At 54.6% G+C, this 24,849-nt stretch overlaps 2 protein-coding genes across 11 annotated transcripts; one reads left to right on the top strand and one right to left on the bottom strand.

Annotated features, from left to right (window-relative positions):
- Window positions 1–70: 70 nt before the first annotated feature.
- LENG1 (leukocyte receptor cluster member 1) lies at window positions 71–3,794 on the top strand. Its single transcript, XM_045532747.1, has 4 exons — window positions 71–514; window positions 1,579–1,749; window positions 2,500–2,765; window positions 3,529–3,794. The coding sequence occupies exons 1-4, from the start codon at window positions 383–385 to the stop codon at window positions 3,746–3,748; spliced, it is 789 nt and encodes a 262-aa protein (XP_045388703.1). The 5' UTR covers window positions 71–382; the 3' UTR covers window positions 3,749–3,794.
- Window positions 3,788–21,608, bottom strand: CNOT3 (CCR4-NOT transcription complex subunit 3). 10 transcript variants are annotated; one of them, XM_045532713.1, is made up of 19 exons: window positions 21,311–21,608; window positions 18,935–19,036; window positions 16,240–16,317; window positions 16,061–16,128; window positions 15,715–15,789; window positions 15,482–15,571; window positions 15,096–15,224; window positions 14,900–14,995; window positions 13,407–13,629; window positions 13,182–13,315; window positions 12,563–12,619; window positions 10,752–11,142; window positions 10,531–10,654; window positions 9,415–9,613; window positions 7,001–7,133; window positions 6,699–6,897; window positions 6,436–6,568; window positions 5,612–5,737; window positions 3,788–4,214 (listed from the first exon to the last, which is right to left on the bottom strand). In XM_045532713.1, the coding sequence occupies exons 3-19, from the start codon at window positions 16,262–16,264 to the stop codon at window positions 4,065–4,067; spliced, it is 2,352 nt and encodes a 783-aa protein (XP_045388669.1). In that variant the 5' UTR covers window positions 16,265–16,317; window positions 18,935–19,036; window positions 21,311–21,608; the 3' UTR covers window positions 3,788–4,064. The 10 variants fall into 10 exon arrangements, with proteins under 10 accessions (XP_045388669.1, XP_045388670.1, XP_045388668.1 ...); XM_045532714.1 differs by having other exon boundaries at window positions 16,240–16,314; XM_045532712.1 differs by lacking the exon at window positions 18,935–19,036.
- Between the last annotated feature and the right edge of the window lie 3,241 nt (window positions 21,609–24,849).

The raw sequence follows: 24,849 nt of genomic DNA, 5'->3' as shown, positions 1-24,849 counted from the left end.
GGGGCAGGGCTTCAGCAGGGCGTGAGCCAAACGTATCCGCATATGCGTCGGTGCGGAGGTGGTGCGCTCTTCCGTGAGAAGACCTGACGGGCGTGCCAGCCAATCGGCAGCCGCATCTAGTAGCATCAGGGGAGGGACCACTTGTAATTGCCTCAGAACTCTGATAAGAGGCGGTCGCTAGGCGATACCGCGCGCAGAACGTCCGGAATTCGCTGTGATGGATGGCATCTCAGCCAATCGCCTATCGCCATAGACGCAGGGGGCGTGCCATTGGTCGGGGACCAATCTGTGGCCGAGGCAGGGAAAACGCGAAGAGAGCGTCCTCTCGCCAATCGGAAGTGGTAGGCGGCAGGTGTGCCAGTCCGTGGACAGCTACGGCGCCATGAATATTTTGCCCAAGAAAAGCTGGCATGTCCGGAACAAGGACAATGTCGCCCGCGTGCGGCGTGATGAGGCCCAGGCCCGGGAGGAGGAGAAGGAGCGTGAGCGGAGGGTGCTGCTCGCTCAGCAAGAGGTAAGCTGCGTGGCCGGCCGGGCAGAGCTCCCGAGGCCAAACGCGCAGGCGCCGGGCAGAAGCCGGAAGTGGAGTCGTGCGCGGGCACTGTGCGCCGCGTGTGGTGTTTGGTACTGGGCGCTGGCCCTAATTTGGGGGACGTTTGTTAGCCCTGTGCCCATCTTCAGGAAAGTTCCCTTGATCTCACCCTTGTCCTGATTTCCCCCAGTGATGTATTTCAAGTGACCAGAGCAGTGCTCGGCACAGAGGGGAAGCCTAATATTCGTAAATTAATAAATGACCTTTTGGACGGTCCATTTCAAGGAAATGATCACTTTTTAGTTTGTTTGCAAAATCTATTGAGCACCTACTATATGCTCACTCCGTGCAGAGCGCCTGACTTGCGAAATCCCTCATAAGGACCATTCGTTCTCGGAGGGGCGCTGTCATCTCCATTGCACAGAGAAAGGAGGAAGGCACGGGGAAGAAGTCAGTAGGACAAACCAGGTTTCACACCATCGGGCGAGCTCTTTCCCTGCACTGACCCCCAGAAACACACAAAGACCAGAGAATTTCTGCCTAGCACCTTAATCTGGTTAAAATCTCAGTCCCTTAGCTAATCCGATCCTCAACAGTAGCTGAGAGGTAGTCTAGGCTTTTAAAATTCACGTTTATCAGTAGAAATTGCTAATTGACTTGGGGTAGTGACTTGGGAGCCATGCCTGGAATCCAGATGCTTGGTCCAATGGGTGGTTTAACTGCCTTTATAGCTGTCCTAGTTGTCACTGGAGGTTGGGATCCCCTCTGGTTTATGCCAGGGATCTATCTCCTCCCAACCAGCCTTGATGACCCATGGTTTACTATCTGAAAGGTGGTTTACAAAACCCAGGTGTTTGCTTCATGTGCCCATTCTCATCCCAGGCTAGGACAGGTGACATTTCTGGGCTCCCACAGTGCCCCATGCTCCCTTTCTTACAGCCCCCAGCACCATGGGCTGCCATTGTCTGTGGTTGGCACCAGACTCACAGTTCCTTGAATCACCTCTAGGTTCTGTATGCCCTGACTATAATTTCCTTTCCCCTCAGGCCCGCACAGAATTCCTGCGGAAGAAAGCCAGACATCAGAACTCACTGCCTGAGCTTGAAGCAGGAGCCCCAAGTTCTGGCCCCGTAGACCTGTTTCGGGAGCTGCTGGAGGAAGGGAAAGGGGTGACCAGAGGCAATAAAGAGTACGAGGAAGAAAAGCGACAGGAGAAAGTAAGTTGGTGTCATCCACTTCATCAGAGGAGTCATGAATAGAGCTGGGGACGGGGGCACTTTAGCTGTCGAGGTAAGACTAAGGAGTATAGGGACATAGAGAATTTGGAACAGTACCAAAGCGGAGCATTCAAGTGTTGGTTACTGCCACCTGGGCACCCACAGGGCTTGGAAGTGAAGCTGGAGGCCCCCACCTATGGGACTGCTTAGGTAGACCTTTCAGGTCTTCAAACTGGAGGCGTCTCCAACCTAATGTCAAAACCCTACAGGGATTTTAGAAGTGTTAAGGAGCTTTATAAAATGTAAATCAGATCCTTGTCATTCACTCGTTCTGGGATTTCCCATCAAACTCTGAACTTACTACCCAACCCCCACAATCACTCCTGTGCTTGGCTTGCTTCCTTCAGCATTTTCTTCAAGTATCTCCCCAAAAGTACCTGCCTTTGAACTCTGAAGTAGTTCCACCTCCTTTCCTGTGCTTTCTGTTACTTGCACCTGCCATTGTCCCCCCAGGGCAGGAACACAGCCTGCCCTGGGTCTGCTCCTCCCCCAGCACCTAGTATAGTTGGTTCATGACAGGCCTTTGATGCCAGTTTGTTGAATGACTGGTTCTACCTCCCCAGGACCAGAGACTCTCAGGTCAGAGCACCCCAGATTTCCCTGTTATCACATCCAGGGATTCTGAAGGGGGACACAGCTGATACACTAAAATGACGACGTACTGTCTCTTGTACTTTCTGGCCCTCTCAGGAAAAGCAAGAGAAAGCTCTGGGCATCCTGACGTACCTGGGCCAGAGTGCAGCAGAGGCCCAGACTCAGCCCCCTTGGTACCAGCTCCCCCCAGAAAGAGGAGGCCCCTCACCTGGCCCAAGCCCAGATGAGAAGATCAAGAGCCGCCTGGACCCTCTGCGGGAGATGCAGAAGCATCTGGGGAAGAAGAGGCGGCACAGTGGTGATGAAGGCATTCACAGCAGAAAGGAAAAGAAGGAGGGGTCTGAGAAACAACGGCGCAAGCAGTAAGACCCAGCCCCAGAACAGACCAAAGCCCAGACGTCCAGGGCACCATAGCAGCTCTGGTCGGGACAGGCAGGGACTCAGCCAGGGCCTGGGTGGGTAGAGAAGGGGGTCTACAGAGTTGAGCCTATTTTCATAACACCATTTGCCTTTTTTCACGCTCGTTCTTAAGTGTGCAGTGCAGGTTCCAGAGGCTATTTGACATGAGAAGACACCACTGTTCTCAAGGCTAATGGCACAGATGCTTGTGTCCAAGCTCCTCAGTTTTCTTTTCTCATTTGCTATGTTAACAGATATAACCTATTTAAACAAAACATCTTTGGGGTCCTCAATTTTAAGAGTACAAAGGGGTTCTGAGACCAAAGAGTTTGAAAACCACCAGGGTTAGACAGTAAAAGGTTTATGTCCCTAGGATGCTATGTTCCTGAGTGTAGAGGGGGTGCACCGATGACAGTCTCCTTTTTTCTAGAGAAGGAGAAACTGAGGCACAGAGAGGGCCAGGGTGTTGCTCAGTATGCTTTCTTGATCTCAAAGGGCACCTGATTGTAAAGACTGGGGCAGACAGAGCCCACAGGAGGGAAGGCCCAGATGCTTGCCCGGCATCCCAGCACCAGATGGCTTCCTTCCAGCAGGCCTCAAGAGCTCAGGTTGGGAACACGTAGATGCAGGCAGTGGGTTCCAGGTGGCAGCTCCCACTATGGAAGACGTTAGGGGAGGGGCCTCCTAGAAGCCACCAGCCTTCTGACCTGACTCCACTCCCCACAGAACCGCATCCCTGGACCAGCTTCGAGCTGAACGTCTCCAGAGGGAAGCAGCTGAGAGGGCCCGGGCAGAAGCCTTGCTGGCCCGGGTCCAAGGCCGGGCACCACGAGAGGGTCAGCCGGAGATGGAAGAGACAGATGACCGCCTGCGGCGGTACAACTCCCAGTTCAACCCCCAGCTGGCCCGGCGCCCCCGACGACAGGACCCCCACCTTGCTCACTGACTCCTGAGGGGGTACAGGAGAGGCCGCTGCTGCCAGCCGTCATATAAAACTATTTATTCATAAATATTTTCCAAAATGAAAATAGGTTTACCAAAAAATGTCCCTCACTGGGGAGGGGAGGAGGGGGCAGCCCTCGCCCCCGGCCCCCCGGGTGGGGCTGAGAGGAAGAGAAAGCCTCCCAGACCCCTCCCTACTTCCTGGGAGAGGGGGATGCCCCATGGCTTGGGGCCTCCCCCAGGCTTCCAGGGCAGGGCCCTCACCTGGGCAGGGGGATCAGCATGCGGGGGGAGGGATTGGGTGGAAGGAGGGGCCGGTGTCACTGGAGGTCCCGGTCCTCCAGGTAGCGGTACTCAAAGGTGAAGCCTTCCTTCTTCCGCTGGCCCCACTTCTCGTAGTCAAAGTAGATGTAGGTGCCCTGGCCGGGGGAGAAGGCGGTCAGTGAGTGGACGAAGAGGTGGTCTGGGATCTGGGCCGGACCGACAGACAAAGGGGACAGTTTTTAGGGTCGCGGATGTGCCAGGCACTGGGCTGACTGCCCTACACGCGCACGCTCTCATGCCACCCTCACAAGGCTCTTCTCAGGTAGCAAACATGATCATGCCCGCTTTAGAGAGGAGGAAATGGAGGGAGCCGCAGAGAGGTTATGCCCAAGGCCAGGTGTGTCTGCAAAGCATTCCGCTGCTTTCTTGATGGCTGCAGCTTTTGGGCACAGGATGCTCTCCTGCGGAGTACAGACGCATGGCCTAGCATTTAGTCTTCACAAAAACCTTGAGGCAACAGGTACCGACACCCTCATCCTATAGAATGGAACAGGCTCAGAGTCTAAATCCAAGCACTCTGCAGGGACATTTTATTGGTGACAGTAGTGATGTGGGAATTTCTGAATGATTGGATGCCCTGAAATGTATATAATTGGAGGATGGTTTTGGGCCAAATCAGGATGTGACTGGAGAAGTCTGTAGTTAATGTCTGAGGACACAGTGGGAGAGGAGCTGGGTTCTGAATGAGTCTGAAATGCTTCAAAGAACGGCAGCCTGGGAGAACTGGGGGAGGGGACTGAGTTCTCTGAGGACAAGGACCTTATAATACTCCATCCTGTGAGGGGGCTTGGCATCAGGGAAATATTTAGTGGGAAAAAGTCACTGTGGAACACACCAACTGAAAGTAATTTGAAAAAAGAAAACATAAATCCATGACGCTTACTATGTAGCAGGCACCATTAAGTACTTACATGTTATTAACTCATTTAATCTTCATAACAACTGCATAAAGTAGGTCCTCTTACCCCCATTTTTACAGATAGGAAAATTGAGACAGAGAGATTCAAGTGACTTGCCCAAGGTCACCCAGCTAGAGCTGGACTCAAACCCAGGTAGGCTGGCTCCAGAGTATTTGCAAGAAGTGGGAGTTTCCAATCAATTACCAGAACATGTGAAGGCCATTTAAAAATAGAGCTTCCCCACTGAATATCTGCTACGCCCCTGCTCTGCTGGGGGCTGGGACATGGAGGTGAAGGGGCCATCAAGGTCCCTATGCAGTAGAGCCCACAGCCTGGCGCAGAGAGACAAGCCAGTGAGAAAATCTGACACACTCAACTGAGTGCTGAGCATGGTGAGGTGGGAGCACCGGCCTGGGAGGGTCCAAACAGGCTTCTCTAAGGGAGGGACATTTGGGCTAAGACTTAAAGGAGGACTAGGAGCCAAGTGGAAGATGAAGACAGTATCCCGGGCAGAGTGAACAGCCTGAGGGACTAAGCCGGCTGAAGGGTGGAGGTAAAGCGAGCAGAGGCCCGCAGGGGTTGCCTGGAGCTCAGGGTCTCTACCCCGACCCTACCAGTGGGACCAGAGGGGGCGGGGCCCTCACCTGCTCAAACTCATCCGTGATGGTCTTGGGCTCCTCGTGCCTCTGGAACCACATCATGTACTTGGTATGGAATCGCCATGATTGCTTCTTCAGGGCCTTGGCTGCCAAGTATTGTGCCTTAGTGCCCTGGTGGGGGAAAGGTGGAGAGGGGCATCAGGGGACCCCCAAACCAGGTGGGGAACTGGGGGACAGGACAGGGCATCAGGGCTGAACCAGGGCCCCCGCCACAGACCACAGTTGGGCTGGAAAATCCACTTGGAGACGGGGCTGGGGGCACAGAACATACCAATGCTGCTCAGAAGGAAAATGAGACAGGAGGTGAAAATTGCTTTCAGAGAAGCTTTGAGAAGGAAGAGAAACTAATGTGTGATGAAAGCTGAGAAAGGAGGCAATACAGATTTCTCAAGTGGGGATGAGGATGGTTACTCATGACTCACTGGGGTCAGAAGGTCGGCAGTTCCCTAGTGGTCTCCAGGGAGGCCTGAGAACGTGCCAATGGGCAGGGTGGAGGGATGGCCTACACTGAAGGAGCCTGGCAAGTGGAGCAGGGAAGGGAGTTGGGCCTTGCCAGTGAGCAAACAGAGGCAGGGCTCAGGCTTGCCTCAGTGCACCAGCCTCACCCTCAACCCGAGCAGTTCTAATACCTCTGGACTGGAAGTGGGAATAGATTGGTTTGGGAGGGGGCCCAGGACTGGGGATAGGGAGAGGGTGCGGTCCCAGTGGCCGCAGTGGGGCACCCACCTCACCCCTCCAGCCCGAGGGGGGACGGCGGCGGTGGCGGCGAAGCCGGGGGGCCCGAGGCTGCCCCGGGGGCCCTGCTGTACCTCCAGATAGTAGAAGATGAAGAAGAGCGTCTCAGTTGACAGGCGCTGGTAGAACTCCACAGTGTCCGAGTGTGGGGGTGGCATCTGGTGGTGGTAGGGGGGTGTCGGACAGGGGTTCCGGGGGAGGTACTGCCTGTGGGAGCAAGAAGAGGGTCAGTGCCAGCTGCCTACCAGCTCCTGCCCTGATCTCAAGAGGGTATTCAGACGCTCTCCCTCAGAGTCAGGAGTCCTGGCCCGCATCCCCCCTTGCTGCGGCCCCTCACCGTATCCGCTCGGAGTCAGAGGGGTGGGGCATGTGGTGCCAGGCAGCCTCTTCCATGGCCTGCTGGTAGAGCTGCTCCTTGGTGAGAGGTACAGGGCCCAGGGGACACACGCCCAGCGACAATGGTATGTTCACCTCTGACAGCTGCAGGGGCGGCTGGGTGGAGGCCGGAGGTGCTGACGTGCTGCTCAGGATGATGTCTGTGGGGAGCGGCAGGGCCAGGCCCCCTCGGTGGTGAGGATGGGACAAAAGCCAGCTCCTCCTCTTCGGCCTTCCCCTTCCCCACCACCCTGCGACCCTCACCTCGCTCAGTCAGGTGCAGCGTTGGCACAGGGTCCTCAATGCCAGAGCTGATGGCTGCCCGCTCTGCCATGGACTTCAAGGAGCTCAGAGGCTCGGGGGCCTGGGGAGGAAATGAAGGGCCTGGCCTAAGGGCCTGGGCGGAGAACAGGGCTGAGGTGAGCACGCACGGCGTGACAGGGGCCCTAGACACTTGCTGCTCTGCTGGGAGGGCGTGGAGGGTCAATTACTCAAGATCTACCCATGACCTGCAAAAGTATCAGAACTGCGAAGAAGAAACTAGAAACAACTGAAGCATCCATCAACAGTGGACTGTCTAGTACATGGGACTCTCCACTGTGCAGTGACTTTGGAAATGTAAGTTCATGACATACTACAGAGGAAAAAAAACAACCTGCAGAATACATACAGTATGTTACCATTTTTGTCACAGGACACGCACTAGCACATGCTCCTCCTCTTAGGACATCTCTACCCTGGAAGAGCACCTCCTCAGCCTCCCTTCCACGTGGCATCTTAAGGAGGCAGGAGGTCTCAACCTCATCTCTCTTCCTCTGAGTGGTGTGGGAAATTGGGACCTGCCCCTCTGCAATTCAATCTCCTTGGTAACAGAAGCAGGTTGGGCCTCCAGACCCCCAGCCCATAGCCTCCTGTGTTCCTGGGGTCACCACAGATTTCTATTCCCTGTAGTCAGGGCTGGCTCCTCCATCCACCCTAGCTTGAGCAGTTGTCCCTAACCCCAGCCCTATGCCCTACTCCCCGCAACCCTTCAGCCACCAAGGCCCATCCATCACTTCCCTGTGTCACCTGCTCTATGTAGCCTAGGCCTGTGTGCTCTTGCCCAAACCTTCACACCACTTCCCCCTATTCTGTTCTCACCAGCCCTGGGGGACCTTTCCAATGAAGCCTTATGTTGTCCCTTTTCCACTCAAAAACCTTGCTATGGCTCCCCACCGCCCACCCCAGTGATTCATTTTTGTTTTTAAACGTGAGAGTCGTGTCCAGCCTGGGTAGCACAGCATAGCCAAGACCCCATCTCTTTAAAAAAAAAAAAAAAAGGCATGCACCCCTTTTGAGAATCTCAAAGCTGCTAGTTTTTCCCAGAAAAATGCATACACCACAAATTTCCTGTCCATAGTACCTCTAAAATTCGAGTGCTTCCTCTGTGCCAGAAACTGTTCCAAGAACACTATATGGTGGGTATAATCATGATTATTTCCATTTTCCAGATAAAGAAAGTAGGGCACAGAAAGGACAATGCCAGGATTTGGAAAGTCTGGGCACTCTCACACCGCTTCCCAGTGGAACCTATACAACACACTGGCTCTGCAAGCCAACTCCCAAGCTCCTGCTGCTGCCATTTCAGACGCTTGGTGATCAGGACCCCACTGCCCTGTCCTGCCCTATCAGTCACAGCCCTACAGCCAGCGTCCTCCCTCCTGCAGAGCGGACACCTCTCTCCTCCCTCTGCTCAACGCTGCCCAGCCTTCTACCTACCAAAGCAGACCAGCGCCCTTCCCAGAGCTCTTCCTGCAGCCTCTCCTGCAGTGTCAGCACCCGACTCCACCCCTCACCCCGGTTGAGGTCTCAGCTTAAACATCACCTCCTCTAAGAGCCTTCCCAGGCCTGTCTCCCAAGGCAGGTCAGATGCCCTTCTGTGGGCCCACAGCTCCCTCCTCTGTAGCTGTGCCATTAGAAACTGCTCCCTCCACTAGCCAGGAAGCTTCCTAAAGGCAGGAACCAGGCTGCATTTGCCCAGCACAAAGCCTGGAGCACAGCAGACTTCAACAAATATTTTCTTCTTTTCTTTCCTTTTTTTTGACACAGAGACTTGCTCTGTTGCCCTGGGTAGAGTGTGCAGTGGCATCATCGTAGCTCACAGCAACCTCGAACTCCTTAAACTCAAACAATCCTTCCAGCTTGGTCTCCCAGAGTGCTAGGATTACAGGTGTGAGCCACCGTGCCCAGCCAACAAGTGTTCTCTTGACCGAAATGGTTTCTTAGAAGGGAAAGAGGACAGTGAGTGGTCACATGAAGCAGAAAGCACCAGTGTGTCTCGTGAGGAGAAATAGGACTAAAGACTGAAGGCCTGGAGGAAAGATGGAGACAGAAACCCAGAGAGGGCAAATACAACCAAAGGGAAGGAAAGAAACCCCAAGAAACAGAGACAGAGTCTCAGAGACAGCTTGGGAGGAAGTACGAGAGTACCCGGAGACCAAAATCAGGGTGCAGGTGGTACAGAAAGCCCTGGAGAAAGCAGGTGCCAGAAGAGGACAGAAAGCCAAAGAAACCAAGATCCAGAGAGAGTGAGGGCAGTGGTCAGAGACCTGGAGGAAAGGAGACAGAAACACCTGTAGCAAAGGCAACAGAGCCAGGACAAAGGCTCAGGACCCACTGGGGACGTCTGAGGAGCCCACCTTGATCTCCGGGGCAGTGCTGAACTGCGGAGGTCCGTTGAGCAGGGCACCGGCTGCCTTGGCCTCACTGAAGCTGGGTGTCGGGGAGCTGGGGGGATTCACAGGCAGCGGCACCAGGAGGCTGGGTCCCCCCGAGTTGTTCCCTGAGCCTGGGGCCACGCCCCCAGCCCCAGTTGGAGCTGCTGCACCGGGTTCCTTCCTGAAGAGAGAGAATGGAGAAAGGGAGGGGGCTCAGAGCAAGGTCCCTGAGGGTGGGATGGGCAGGGAGACTGGGTGAAGGGGGGAGAATCCACACAAGATAGGATCTGAGTGGGGCGGGCTGAGGGCAGACAGATGGGAGAGAGAAGTGGTTCTTTTGGGCAAAGGTAGAACTGAATCTTGGAATCATTTCTCATCAGTGAAGTAGAGCTGTGGAGGTGGGAATGGGATTCTCAGGGTGCTCCAACAGAGGGGCACAGGGCTAAAAATGGATAAAAGGGGGAGGCGATGGCTTTCTGGAACAGTCCGTGGAGGAGCAAGGTATGGGAGTAATTGTCCCAATCACAAAACAAGCTGCCCTGGGCAGGTGGACACAGGGCAGATGCCCTCCTGGGGCAGCCCAGCTGGGGCTGGAGTGAGGGGCCAGGGAAGCAGGCCTTGCACTCGTCCCATGTGGAAAATTAAGTTCTCTCTTGGGGCACTCTTCTGGCAAACAGGTGGACCCAGTGAAATGGTTTGACCTAAGATTTGGAAGAGCTGCTAAGAAGGAGAACTTCAGGATATTTCCCTTTGAAAAGCAGAACACTGACCCCTCCAGCAGGAGTCAGGTGGCCTCAGGCAGGTAACAGAAATGTGGAGGGGTGGTTGGTGGGGCTTCTGAGAGAAATCCCAATTAGATGAGGATGTATTTTAGAGCATTCTAAAGGGCAAAGTGGGGAGGCCAACATATATAATGTCCCAGCTAGAAAGAACAGTGGGGACACAGCACCTAACCAAGGTGGAAGACAGCTCACTGGACATTCTAACCAGCAAGAGCAGGGCCTAATTCCCATGCCATGTGGTGACGGGGGAGGCACCAGTGCCTCTCTGTGCCAAGAGGCTGCTGCCCCCAACCCTGCCAAAGGCCCAGACACTCACGAGGTGCTAGGAGGTGGGTTGTGGGGGCCAGAAGGGGGTCCCAGAGCCTGGTTGTTGGCGTTGTTGCCCCCACTGCTGTTCAGAGCCACCTCTGCTGGGCTGTCTGCCACGACTGAGCTGTAACCTGGGAAGGGGAATGAAGAGCGGATGGAAAGAGGCTGCCAGCTGCTACCCAGCCCCGCCCGCAGCCTGGTAGCCTACCCCGCCAGCTCTCCACTTACTGGTGGCGCCATTCTGCTTGCCAGCACCTCCGCCGGCACTGCTGTTACTACTGCTGCCGCTTCCTCCGCTGCCTCCACCGCCTCCGCTGCCTCCCCCGCTAGGCTGGACACTGGGGGGCCGGGGCTGGGTGGTGTTGGGCCCGCTGGGGGCCGGGGGTGCCACAGCCTGGGCGTAGGGGGCAGGGGTACCCGAGTTGTGGCTGGGAGCTGGACTGGCCTTGGGGCCCAGGGCACTTGGGGGTGCTGCTGGGGCAGGGGCCCCATTGTTGCCAGGGGTGGTGCTCAAGGCAGAGGCAGCAGGCGGGGGGCCGGAGGGGTAGGTGGGCTGCACAGCTGGGGACTGAGAGTGCTGGTTGCTGTGGACAGGCTTGGAGCCATTTTTAGCTGGAGACTGCGGGTGGGAAACAGCAGAAGGTCAGCACCCAGTGGGCCGGCTGGTGCCCACTCCCCCCAGGCTCAGGCTCCATTGTTGTCCCACCAGCCTCCTCTCTGGTCTGTCTCCAGCTGTTCCCACCCTCCTGGGGACCCAGGTGACGTGACTCACCCTTGTGGCTTCAATCACCTTCATGCTTAAAACACTCCTGCCCAGCTTCCCAAGTCCTGCCCAGATACCTCCCCATGGATGCCCCACAGGGATCTGACACACAACATGGGTTGCCACTCAGAGAAGACCCATTGTGCCACACAACAGGCAACTAGTGGAAACACCTAAATGTCCTCGATACGAGATTAGCTGGGGCAGCCTAACATCCAAGAGTAGAAGGAAAAACAAATGTAAATTGGACAATAATTCTGAATATCACTTAAAGGGTCACAAAAGCCACTTGCAGGGCCAATAAACACGTTCCACAGTATCCCCACTCCAGCCAAGCTGCTAACAGACACCTCAGGCTGCTGTACCTAACTGCCTCCTGGACTTCCCCTGACTACCCCACAGGCACCTGGCACTCACCAAATGCCAAAAGGGACTGCCCACTCACTGTTTCCTGGGATCAGTGCTTGGCAGTGGGTGCCTGGGAAGGTGACTGAGCCAGGCCTGGCCCCAGGGAGTCATTGACTCAGCTTCTCTCCTCACCACCGCCTGCCCCTACCACCTCTTTCCTGCTCCTGGGTCCCCACACCAGCCCCATCAATGCCCACTCAAGATCTCCCCCTTCAGCCCATTCCGCCCCCGACTGACATCATTCCTCTGTAGCAGTGTTTCCTAAAGTGTGCTTCTATCTTGGGGGAGATGCTAATAAAGTTAACAGCGGTCACTGGGGTAAAAAATTCTGAGAAACGCTGCATGTCACCTTCTACTCTCAGAAACTTGCAATGTACATTATTAACCACCGAAGGCCCCATCACTTCATAGGCATGTTTATTCCCTTCAGAGCTGGTCCACAAAGCCTAAGCCCCTCAGCCCGACAACCTCAGGCCCTGTGCTCACACGTGGACCCCAGGCCCCACAGACCTGGCTGGCTGCTTCATCTCTCGACATTCCCAAGTTTTCTGTCACAACTCACCCATGTTACCTGCTGCCGTCCCTCCCTGCCGGGCAGGCTCTGGCCTTCCTCTGAAGCCCAGGGCACATACCATCCTAAAACAGCATGTGCTGACCACCAGGTCAGGCTCATGCCCTGGGCTACCTGCTTGACCACAGCACCAGTCACCTGTGTGCCTGCCCTGCCCACCTGCCCTCAGGGCAGCACTGATTTCTGACCCACCTATGTCCCCGAGCCCAGCACTATGGCCGGCCCTCAGGCCTCAATAAGCCTTTGGAAACCAATGAGTAAGCAAGTGACGTGCATCAACTGTAAGATCAGACCCACCTGGCTGACTTCACTGTCTGTTGAGCGTCCTCTCTTTTTATCATCTTCGGAGTTTTCCTGAGGTGGGGGAGGCAGAGTCAGAAACCTGTGTGACTCTAGGACCCCAACATAGAGAAGCCAATCTTCGAACATCCCGGGCACCTGGGCCCAGCTGACTAACCTTGCACCCCAGAGCTGTTCAAATGCCTGCCCTTGACCTCCCTGGAGAAAACCACCTAAATTCAGGCTCCCCACTGTCCTTGTCTTCTGGGAGCCAGCATTCACCCTCCAGCCTCTTAAGGATCCAGGAACCCACTATCCTTAGGGAACCTAATCCTTGGATCCCTGCCCAAGGCAGCCAGCTGCCCAGCCTCCTCAGGCACCCCATGCACTGGCCCCTCCCACCTCCCACACCCAAACCCAAACCTAAAATGGCCAGGATTCAGGGTCCACCGATCAGCTCTGTACAGCTGTTATGGACCCAGATGTAGGATCTGAACCACCCCAAGAGCCTAGACCTGGATACCTAGGATCCTTACTTCCTCAATTTCCCTCCCACAGCCACTTCTGAGAGATCCAGACTTGTCTCCTTGACTCCTGCCCCTTGGAAACAAGTTACTAGTGCTATGTGGGGCCTCACCGTGGTACAGTTGGCTGGGCTGGGCGGGATGGGAGAGCTGGAGGTGGTCGAGGTGGGTGTGCTGCTGGACTGGTTGAAGATCTCATCCTCCATGTGGCTGTGGCTGGGGGGGGAGGTGGCGACCAGCGCCTGTGCTGTGGGGGGAGGGGAGGGGCATGTTTAGCTGGCAGGGATGCCCCCTCCTGGCCCCAACCCACTGCACCATGGCCAGCCCCAGGGCCTCACGAATGTCCTCGAGGTCCAGGTCGTCATAGAGAAACTCATTCTCCTCGAAGTCAGGGTCCTGGGATGAGTCAACATAGTACTCAACATCGTCCTTGATCTTGCGGATGGCGTCAACGAGGATGGAGTCATTGTCCAGCATGCGCAGGATGGTCTCCAGCATCCGCACGTGGTACCTATGCTTCTCGATGTGCCGCTTCAAGCCCTCAATCCGGTCCTGCTTCTGCTGGCGAGCCCAGGGCCAGGCTCAGGGGCTGCTGAGCACCTGCCTGTCCCCTCCTGTCCCCACAGAACCCATCCTCAGTCCCTGACCCCTGTGGAGATCCAGAGGCTCCACTCCAGCCCCTTCCAGGGGAGGGGAATATGAAGTCTGCCCACCCTCTGACCCCTGTGGGGACCAATCTTAGGTTTCTGACATCTTGGGAATCCCACTGCTCCCTCAACACACCCTTTCTGGCTCCAGGAATATCTGGAAACCTCTAGAAGACCCAGCAGTCCCTAAAAGACCCCCACAACCTGGCCCCTAATAGTACCTCACCTGACAGCTCAAATCTCTCCACACTGTGCCCACCAGCTGTTACGACCTTCTGGGATATAGATCCCCCACTGCCCCTCCACGTCTTGCTCCAACAGTAATAATGATAACCTCCATTTGTGGGGAGCTTGCTGTTTAGAATCATGATAATCTTTGTGATCACTAGCCCCCACCCCCAACCCTACAGGAGCCCAGATTCTTAAGCCGAGCTCCTGCCCTCTAGAGGCCCCGATTCCTTTTAGGATTTGACATCTTAGCCTCAGTTCCAAATCCCTGCTCTATTAAAGGACCCATCATCTCCCCAGCTCCACGCCCCTGGTTCCCAAAGCCCTCGGACCTGATGCCCAACTCTGGCACACCTCTCACTTCCCAACCTTCCCCCACCCCCAGCTTCTCTAAGGACTTGGCTCTCTTTTCCCCATATTTCCTGTGCCAACAAGTAGATACAGTTTGTATACCTTTGAACTCACACCCTATAATCCTGAATTTTTGGAATCTGGGATCTCAGCATCTGGCTTTGTCCCAGACAACTCTTTTCCTTCAGGCCAAACTCACTGGTTTCAGCGTCCTGCCTTGTCTGTACCCACTGGCTCCTCGCTAGAATCTGGAGACCTCTGGGTGCTATGAGGCCTCCTGCCCTGGGTGTCCTTCAGGTCTCGCACTTACTGTGTGGCCCAAGCTGAACCTGAGAGCTCATCTTCCCCAAACCGTGCCTCTTCTCTAAGGCCTCACTGTCTACCCAGACACCCAGGGTGAGATTCTGTCTCACCTTCTCCCTGTACCACCCAAGTCAACTGCTAAGCTCTCCCAATACTGTCTTGCAAATCCCTAATCTCAGCTGTTGGCCCTGTCCACCTTAGGAATCCAGACCCCGTCTCCCACGAGCCTAAATGACTGGGTCTCCCACTCACCAGCCCATTGCCATCCCCATCCTGTGGGCTTCAGGTCTCCCCACACTCACATCCTTGTCGCCCTTCTTCTTGCGTGTCTGCACCGACAGTGACTCCACTTCACTCTCAAACTGGTCCACCTGCATGTTTAGGGTGTCGATAGTATTCTGGGAGGAGGAGGAGTGAAGAGGAAGGCTGTCAGCCAAAGTTCCCGTGTAAACCCAGGGCCCAGGGCCCCCCAAGTTCACCTCCTCTACCCCAACTCACCGTGAGCCACTGGCCAACCTCTTCCTTTTCCTTCTGGGCAGGGTCCACCTTCTGGGCCAGGCCCAGGCCCTCCTTGCTATAAGCTTTGGTCTTAGTCTCTCGTTCCACAACTTTGAACCGTTCCATTTGCTGTAGAGAGTGCAGTTGGCAGGGGGGCTCTCGAAGGTGGGAAAGGAGCTGACTAAGGGCCAGCAGCCACTCAACCTAAGCCTCATGACCTCATCTTCTGGGCTCTGAGTCCACTGCCTCCCCCTTCCCTTAGGCGCATAGACCTTACTCCTCTTGGGGATCTGTGGTGGCTGTTCTACCTTTGCCCCCTGGGGTCCCAGGAATCTGGCTACCTCCCCACCTCTCAGGGACCCAGACTCCCAGTTCCAGGCTCCTACCGTCTCAATGAGCTTGCGGTTGTCAATAAGCTGCCTCTTGTCCTTGATCTCGTTGGATGCTACCCATGTCTTGATCTGGTCCCTCAGCCGCTGCAGATGGGAAAAGCAAGAAAGTCAGCTATCAGGACCCAGGAACTGGGGTCCCCAGCTCCTTTTCCCTGGGACCCAGCAGTCCACTCTCCCAGTTCCCTCCACCCTCAGGACACAGGAGTCCAGGCCCCCAGCCCCCTCACTTGTAGCTTCTTAATCTCCTTCTTTAGGTCAGCCTCATACTTTTCTTTCTGGTTCGCGTTGGCTGCATTGTGGAGCTGAGGGATGGAGAGAATTCAGGAGTCAGTGTGCAAGTGGCCAGCCCAGTCCACTAGTGGCTGGACCAGCAGTGCACATCCAATCTCTCTCCTTCTTGGGCTGGGGACTCTGGGATGCCCCCCACCCCCAGGTGATCTCAGAGCTGCTTCTCTTAGGTCTTCAGCATGTGGATATGCAGCCCCTCTCTCTGGTCAATACCCAGAGATCCTGAACCTCTGCCTGTGCTCTCCTCCCTGGAGACCTAGATTTTCAGGGACCCCGCCCCTGTACCTTCTGCCAAATATCTTCAAACTGCTCCACACCCTCGGACACCTTCTTGAGGCAGCGATCAATCTCACCTGGCCAGGGAAGAACACTGTTAGAACCCTGCCAAGGCAGCAGGCACCAAACAAGAGCTCCCAGAACAAAGAGCATGTGGCCACACGTGCAGTGGGCTCTTAGTGTAGTACCTTGGAGTTTGCGCTTGTCCGCCATCTTCCCTGCCCTACAGACGCACTCTCTTCATACTCTCTTGGAGACGGACGCTACTAGGAGAGAATGGGAAGGAATAAACATCTATTCCCTGGTTGGTCCAAACCCAGAAACACAGACGTGGTAAGAAATGGCGAGGCAGGTGGGGTAGTAAAGGGAAGCAGTGTTTACTATCTGATGATAAAGACCAGGCCCGATTCCCCTTATGCTCCCTTGAATGCCCTGTGTAAGGTCTGGCTGACGGGGTGACTCTGAAAGTCTGCTGAAACAAGGAAAGCTATATATATATATTTTTTGTATGCCTCTGACCCAGGAAGTGGAAAATTCCTAGAGCATTGAGCACCTTCTCCTCAGATGACACTCAAAAGGATTTTTCAGAGCAGGACGAAGTCATATAGCACATAACTGACTGCTGGGACAAAGGCATTAGCCTTGGAGATCACACTTTCTATACTCTGGAGCTGGGCACAGAGGTCGTTTGGAGAGGTCACCCCTCAGACAAGTCAGGAAACAAACAGAACTGGCATCTCACAGAGAAGGGCCTGATATATGTGTACATGTGTGTGAGCTGTAGGGGAGGGAAGGAAGTTTGGGGGTGGGGAACAATGAGAGATGCCTAAAACTATGAAGAGTTGAACCTACTCATACATGCCAAGGAGAAGAGGACCTTGAACCTCCAAGAAATTTATTCCAGAGCAGAAACCTTAATCCAAAGGAGATAACACTCCTAACTCAAAGAGGCTGATACCAAGAAGGGTTACAGATTTGGGGGCAGAAGGCAGTACCAAGAGAAAGCTGGGAGAAGACAGAAATCTTACCAAGATAAGAAGGTGAAAAGGTACCTTAGCTGTGAGGGAGCCGATCTGCACACATAAAGAAATCCCATATCAAATGTATTGGTAACTTAGACTCAGGGAAACATACACCATCAGGGCAGGCACCCAAAACTTAAAAGATAGAGGCATCTTTACCCTAAAGGAAGTTACATGCAACCCAGAGGGGACTGAGGTCAAAGGGGAGTTATCAGGAGCTTTAATCTAGGAAGAAGCCACATCTTAGGGCCTGACACCAAGACTAGGGAACCTTGGGGAGGGAGGGTTATGCTAAGAGGACTTCTGAGCCACCAGCAGAGATGTCCCTCCGAGCAGGTAGGGGGCCTATACTGAAAACCATGGTTCCCTGAGATCCAGGGGGTGCTCCTGCTCTACTGGCACAGGGCAGGGGTGCCCCAGAGCAGCCCTTAACTGTAAAGGCAGAAACAGCCACACTGAGGACTAAGTGCCTCAACCCAGAGGGAAGTCATACCAAGAGGGTCCTACTCACAAAAAAGGGAACATCTGGAGAATAGTCCAATCTAACAGAACTTTGCAATGTTGGAAATGTTCTATATCTGCACTATCTATTGGGCACTGAATACTTGAAATGTGCCAAGTATAACCGATAAACTGAATTTTTTCATTTTTAACTAGTTACTAATCACCACATGTGGCTACCAGCAACCGTATAGCAAGCTTTAGAACAAAAGGCCAATGAAGGACAGGGCTGGTAACTTAAACCCAGGGAGTTTTTTCCCCACCCCATAGGGACCCATTCTGAGTGGTAGTAGGTAGAAGTGCTACCTTAGACTTGAGTCAGCTTAAATCTCCTCAGTAAAAGGCTCAACCAAAAGAACAGCAGGATCCTCAGCCCAGGGTCACCTAACATGCCATACGTGGGGAATCTCCAAGAAGGCAAAGCAACCAGACAAAAGGACTCAGGAGATAGTGCCACAGAGGGAACTCGAACTGAGGTGGGACAAGTAACTTTTATCCAAGAAGGTTATACAAGGGCCTGCACAACAACACTGAGGTGTGCAGGGATCTAGACCAAAGTCTTAGCTCCAACATCCCACCACACACGGGGGACAGGAATGTTGAACAAGAACTCACGTTCTCTCCCTCTGCCCCACAAGCCCAACAGAGGGTCATGGCAGGTATTCCAGCCCAGAGGGAGAAGATGTTTCATGGTTTACACCGCTAAGCAAGGCACTCAACACCATAGGGAGGTAATCCCCTCCCTAAGTCCCCACATTGAAGGGGTTGGGACCCTAGTGCAGGGCAGACAGTGATACCCCCACAGAGAGGAGACTATACTGTGGCAGCAAGAGAAGGAAATCCTGAAGGAGTCAGAAGCAAGGTGCCAGGGGCAGAAGAACCCTAACACAGAGAGGTGATGTTTCAGATAGAACAGTCCGACATCAAAGTGGGCAACAGCTGAGACCCAGAGAGGATAATACCCGATTTGGGGAGAGAGCTCCTCCACAAAGAATGGACAGGTACCATAAGCCCAAGGTACTTGTCCCCTAGAGAGGCTGGAGCCTTAGCCACAGTGGAAACAACACCCTTCCCTGAAAGAAAGCCCCTATCAAGAGGGTGTCTGTACCTCAGATCCCCACAACACAGGACCAGAGAAAAAGGAAGCTAGAGCTTGAGTCTTAAAGCAGAGATGCCACCACAGAGCCACATCTGCTCTGGGGGAGGTGGGTGTCCCACCAAGAGCCTCCATGGGAATATATTGCAGGGCTCACTCTGAGGCAGGTGGGTACGTTAGGCACAGGAGAACTTGCACTACTCTAACAAGGGCTCTCAACCAGCACGAAGGAATCTGGGAACCTTGGCCCAGGAGGAGACTTACCCAAGAGGATCCTTTGTCCAAGAGGAAAGCAAATCCACACAAGGAAGCAGCTAAAGGGCGTGGGTAGGTTGAGCAGTACACCAGACCCACAGGAGCCAACACCTAAAATGAGGGGCCAAAACCAATAACGAAGAGCCCCCCAAACTTCACCTCAGGGGAGATGGCACCACCACACAAAAAGACTTAAGGAGGAGGGCAGGAGGGGGTAGAAGGCTCAAGTCCTGGGGAGCTAACACAAGCAGTCCTTAATCCTGGGGGCTGTCACATGTCCACAGAGGTCTGGTACCATGTCATGAGGTGCCTTTGATCTAGGAGAGCCTCCGCCTCTATGGCATGGAGCTCTAGGAAGTATGTTGGAGGGTGATTCTCAGGGGAGACTGCTGACTCGGCCACAAAGAGGTTCTGGAAGGTAGAAGTGTTAAGTCCTGGGGTAGAGATAGTTATCTCCCCACTGAGAGGCCCAATACCAAGGGTGGAGAACTGGGAACCCCCACCCTGGAACAATTACACCAGAGGACTCTTTAATCTCAGGGAAGGTGACTACAGCAGGGTCTCTCCCTCAAGTTTCAGATGCCTTAAACCCCCACAACAAGGAACCTTTGCCTTTGTCCCATAGAGTGTGAAATCATGAGACTGGAAGCATTAGCCGAGGGCACCTACACACAAAAAGGGTGTTTAGCCTCACAGTGGGGACACACACAGACCATGGACACCTCAAACGCAGGACAGGGACTAATACCAATACCAATACCAAGGCAGGTGGGAACCTTATCCCTGGGGGAGGCAAGACCAAGAAAGATTCCTTACCCTGGAGACAACACAATCCCAGAGAGAAAATCCCACACCTCACAGTACAAGAACCTCAGGTTTAAGAAGCCTTATACTCCTAATGGGTACCAGCAGGGTGTGAGGTGGGTAGGTGTGAACCCTTTTTCTACAACTGCTAACACTCAGTGGGTTCTTTTAGTGATGGTAAGATTACATATCCACAGTGAGGGATCTGACACGAATACGAATACCAAGGGGAGTGGGTTCTTGGCCCCTGGAGAGATGATACACCAAAGACATCTGGTGTGGCTAGGGCTAGAAGCCTCACACTGAGGCAGGCGACAGCCCATGTGGTGAGGGGAGTAGGGGAAGGTCTTCAAAAACCCTTCCCAAAAGGGCAGAAAAGTTAATCCTGGGGGAGGTGACAGCCCCTGCACTGAGACACAGGTACTACTTAGAAAAAGGGGGACTTGCGCTGCCTACAATGGGAGCTCACTAACAACATGGATAGAGTGGGAGCTTAGGAGGTTTCACCAAGACAAGATGGGTACCTGAGACCCAGAGGTGCTAAACAGCCCACGACGTGACATCACAAGGAAGCCCACACCCAAACAGACAGACAGTCTGGACCGAGGGGAGCTCACATGTACAAAGCCAGAGGCAGACACCAAGACCAAAGGGGTGGAAGGGCTCAGGCCCAGAAGTGGGCAACACCGAGGGCAGTCCTGAATCCCAGTGGGGGTAAAAGTCATGCTCCCCTAAAAGGAAGGCTCCCCGTGCTGTGGGCTGTAGAAGCTTTAGTCGTCTGGGGTACTTTTCACCATGAAAGGGAAGAGATGCATACTAAAGAGGCAGAAACTTTGGCTGAGGCTCTAAGTAAAGGAGCCGGCATTTTCATTTTTGGGGAGTTTACACTCCACTCAATCTCCAAGAGAGGCTCCCCCATAAGATATGGAGGGGAAGCTGGAGCCTTAGACCCAAGGGGTTATGCTCCAAAGAGAAGACATGGTATCAGCGGTGAGGAGGGATGTGGAGAGGGGAGCCCTGGAAGTGTGACTCCCCCGCCCCCAACAGGGCCCTCGTCCTGGAGGGGGGCTTGCACCCCGACACCACCGTGAAGGGGGAAGCCTCGGCGCGGAGGCTGCCCGCAAAACAAGGGCCTAAAGCCGAGGGGGGCAGGCACCTGAGCCCCGAGAGGGCGGGCACCTGGGACCAGGGGCGCCTCCATCCTTCCAGCCATGAACCAATACCGACGCGGAGAGGGGCGGGCACCTCGCACACGGAGGGTTCGCACCCTCACACCCCTACCCCCAGGCCCGACGCGATGCCACGAAGGGAGGCAGCGGCGGGCGGGGCCAGGGGTCCGGGTCGCGCAAAGACCCCCCGGACGGCGCTGAGGGGTGTGAAGGAGGAGAAGGAGAAGAGAGAGGGCGAGAGGGAGGGGGCTGCGCCCCGCGCTGCAGAGGCGGCGGCAGGGGGCGGGCGAGGGGAGGCCGTGTCGCGACAGACGGCGGCGTCCCCCAGGCGGGAAGCGGCGGGGAGGGCGGCCGATGGCGCCAGGGGAGAGGAGGGGAAGGGGTCCGGCCCAGTCGAGCCTGACGCTCTCACCACAGGAGCTGGCGCCGCCGCTGAGGAGCGTATCGCGACAGGCGGGGGAGGCGAGCGCCCGCCGCCTTTTTCTCGCGCGCCGGGCCCAGGCGCTATCGCGATAGCGGCGCGAAGCGGAAGTGGGGTGGGGGAAGTGGGCCCGGGGTTGTTCTGACGACGGGGGTCGGGGCTCAAGGGAGGCCGCGGCGTCTGCCGATGGCTCCGCGGAAGCTGACCGGGCCCGGTCCAAGATGGCGGCGGCGGAGGAGGCCTCCCCTCCTCTCTTCTCGTCTCTGGCGCGGGTCGGCCCCGAGCCCCGAATATAGGCCTGTCATTGCTCCCGCTGCACGTCGCTCTTGACCCTCAGAGGCGCCCTATTGGTCCCTGGTAGGGATGCGACCGACCCTCTCTCGCGGATTGGACAATCGTTTCAAGGCGCGGCGTTCGATTGGTCTCCCGCGCAGCCTTCTAGGATTGGCTCAGGTTCTCCTCTCCGCTCCGCCCCCTCCTCCCGCCTCAGGGCACAACACGCCAGCGCGAGGACTCCTGTGTCAATCAGCAGCCCTGTGTTATGCTGATTGGGTGCTCCCGCCCCCCTCTCCTAAACCAATTGGTCGAGGGGAGGAGCTAGGCCGATTAGGGGCGGGAAGTCGTCCGTCAAGTTTAGAGCCGTTTTTAATTGGTTTAAGGAGTATATTCTGCCCTGAAGCCATTGGTTGGTCCTGGAAGTGGGTGGGGAAGGCGGAGGAAGGCATGGAGAGTGGGCATTAGAGGCCGCGTACCTAATGAGAGACAGACAGGTGCCTTCAAAGCGGGGGCCGAGTCGAAGTCATCTGCCAATCAAAGCAGCCACAGGGCCAAATGGGAGGAGCTGGGCAAGAAAATCCACCCCTTTCTCTTCGCTGTCTCTGGCTGTTAGCCTTCGTGCCGGCTTGGCCAATAGTGTAGCGAGTGGGCGGCACCTGCTCGTGAAGCGTGTGAAAGAGGGTGTAGCTGGCTGGTGTGGGACTTGAGTGCATCCTTCCACACCCCTTGCGTCCGGGGCAGGCAGGCTGGTCCCCGTCTCTCAGTCAGTCGCATTGTCTTCCTCCAAGTGCCTCTGTGTTGGCACATCTCTGAAATGCATGATTTGCTGAATGAAAGAAGGAAGGAAGGAAGCAGAGACAGTGCTTCCGAGTCCCTGGCACCATGCACAGCAGAGTTGATTGGAAGCGCGAGGCATAGTTTTTGTTCTGCTCTGACTGGGTACGTGAGCAGATGGTGGGGCAGTCGTTCTCTGCACCTCCGTTTCCTGAGTGTTTTGAGGACGCTGCAGAAGGTAGAAATTAGATTGGCTTTCCCCTCCCACGGTTGCCTCGGTAATGCGTGCTCGTTTCAGATCTCAGCTCTGTTAGCTTTTCTTGGGGAGAAAACTTTCCTGACCACTCGTGCTGAGTGCTCATGTGAGCCCTGTTCGTTGGGATTTATTTTTTGCACGTCTACCGTTATTTTTGTAATTATTTGGGTGCTCCCCACCTGGATTTTGCGTCCCGGACACTTAGCAAGCAGGAAGCAATCAGTAACCATTTGCTGAATGAATAGGTGAAGGAATGTGAGGAATGACTTGTGACTTTCGGGAACTGGGAGGCATTTGCCCAGGGTCATACAAGAGATAGAAAGCCAGATACCAGCCCCCGCCCTTCCTCTCTAGGTGGAGGAAAGTAAGATAAATTCAAGGGAGAAGTGAACATACACTGAACCATTCCGCACCACCCGCAACAGAATTGCTTGAGGCGAGAGAGGGAGGGATGCTTGTAAAAATGTATATTCTTTGGCCCACACACAGAACTACAGGAGGGAGGCCTAGGGATCTGTATTTTTAAACTTCTCTGGTGATCCTTGGCATTCGTTAGCATTTGAGAATTATTGATCTAGAGCTTTGCTATTCCAAGTGAGGTCCCTGGATGAAGCAATGCTTCTCAGACTTCTCAGGAATCACCTATGGATTTGTTAAAAGGCAGATTCTAATTCAGGAGTTTCCAGATTCTGCTTTTCTAAGGAGCTCCCAGGTGATGCTGATGGTCCACAGTTCACACTTTGAGCAGTCAAGGATCCACATTAGTGGTTCTCAAACTTGGCTGTATCTTAGAATCACCTGGGGAGGCCCGGCACGGTGGCTCACACCTATTATCCCAGCACTTTGGGAGGCCAAGTGGGGAGGATTGTTTGAGGCCAGGAGTTCAAGACCAGCCTGAGCAACATAGTGAGACCCTCCCCCCCCCCAATCTCTACCAAAAATAGAAAAAATTAGCCAGGCCTGGTGGTGCATGCCTGTAGTCCCAGCTACTCAGGAGGCTGAGGCAAGAGGATTGCTTGAGCCCAGGAGTTCAAGGCTGCAGTGAGCTGCTATGATCATACCATTGTACTCCAGCCCAGGCAACAGAGGAAGACCCTGTTTCAAAACAAACAAACAAAAAAACCACACCCAGTCAACTTGAAAAAAAATTCAGATACCTAGCCTTGCACTAGACCAGCTAAATCAATTTCCAAGGGCAGGAGCCTGACATGAGTAATTTTTAAAATTCCTGAGATGATTCCAATGTGCAGAGCTTATCTAAGAGCCACTTATAGACTTTTTGAGAGCAGTGAGTTCTCCAAGTATGGTCTTGGATGAGGAGCATAAACCATCACCTGGGAACTTGTTTGAAATGCACATTTTTGAACCCCACCTTGGACTAACTGAAACATAAACTCTGGGCCCAGCAACTATGTTTAACAAGCCCTCCAGGTAATTTGGAAGCATATTAAATTTTGAGAATCTCTAAGAGTACGTAGAGCTGTAAGGTCAGGTGCCTTAGATTCCTTTCTTGAAATTCACACCCTCATGTTCCCCCACCCCTACCCCAGTACCCACTGGCAGATGCCAGGTACACTCTGGCCAAGGGTGGTAGGGGATTCTGAATAGAGTCGTGGACAAAGGGTCCTCTCTGGCAGACCAGTAGGCAGAGATCAGCAAAGGTAGTCATTTTCAAACAAGGCTGACCTAAAGACTCAGGGACAAAACTGGGGAAACAGTTAGGCAACCTGGGGTAGTTTGGCCATTAAGAGGAACCTCCCAGGTGTGTAGACTTTTTAACCTGAGGGAGGAAAGAAATTCAGAGATTGCAGCTGAGGTCCAGAGACAGGATTGAAGGAGAGACTGGGATCCAGAGACAGAGTGGTGATGGGGGAGGCCCAGAGAGGAGAACAGAAACAGCAGGATCTCACAGACAGGACCCAGGAAGCCAGAAAGACCCAGGGAGAAAGCGTGAACTGGAGAGAGGGAAAGATGGAGACTGCAGGCATGATCCTCCCACCACTGCTGGTTCCTGTCTTTGTAGTATCTCTCTTGGGTAACTAAGAGAAGCACTGAGCTTGCAGGTCAGGTGACTAGGCCCCCTCCTTAGTATCTCTGTGACACTCAGCCTCAGAGTACAGAGTGAATGGGGCCCCTGGAGTTGCTCTTCCTTAACCTTTCCAGGGAAAGCATGGTTTCATGCCACCCTGCTGGGACTGTTCACACTGTTCCCTCACCTGGAATA

Source organism: Lemur catta, chromosome 19 (assembly GCF_020740605.2).
Source record: "Lemur catta isolate mLemCat1 chromosome 19, mLemCat1.pri, whole genome shotgun sequence".
Taxonomy (NCBI): Eukaryota; Metazoa; Chordata; class Mammalia; order Primates; family Lemuridae; genus Lemur; species Lemur catta.
Note: the sequence above shows the minus strand (reverse complement) of the source record. Positions and strands in the feature narration are given on the sequence as shown.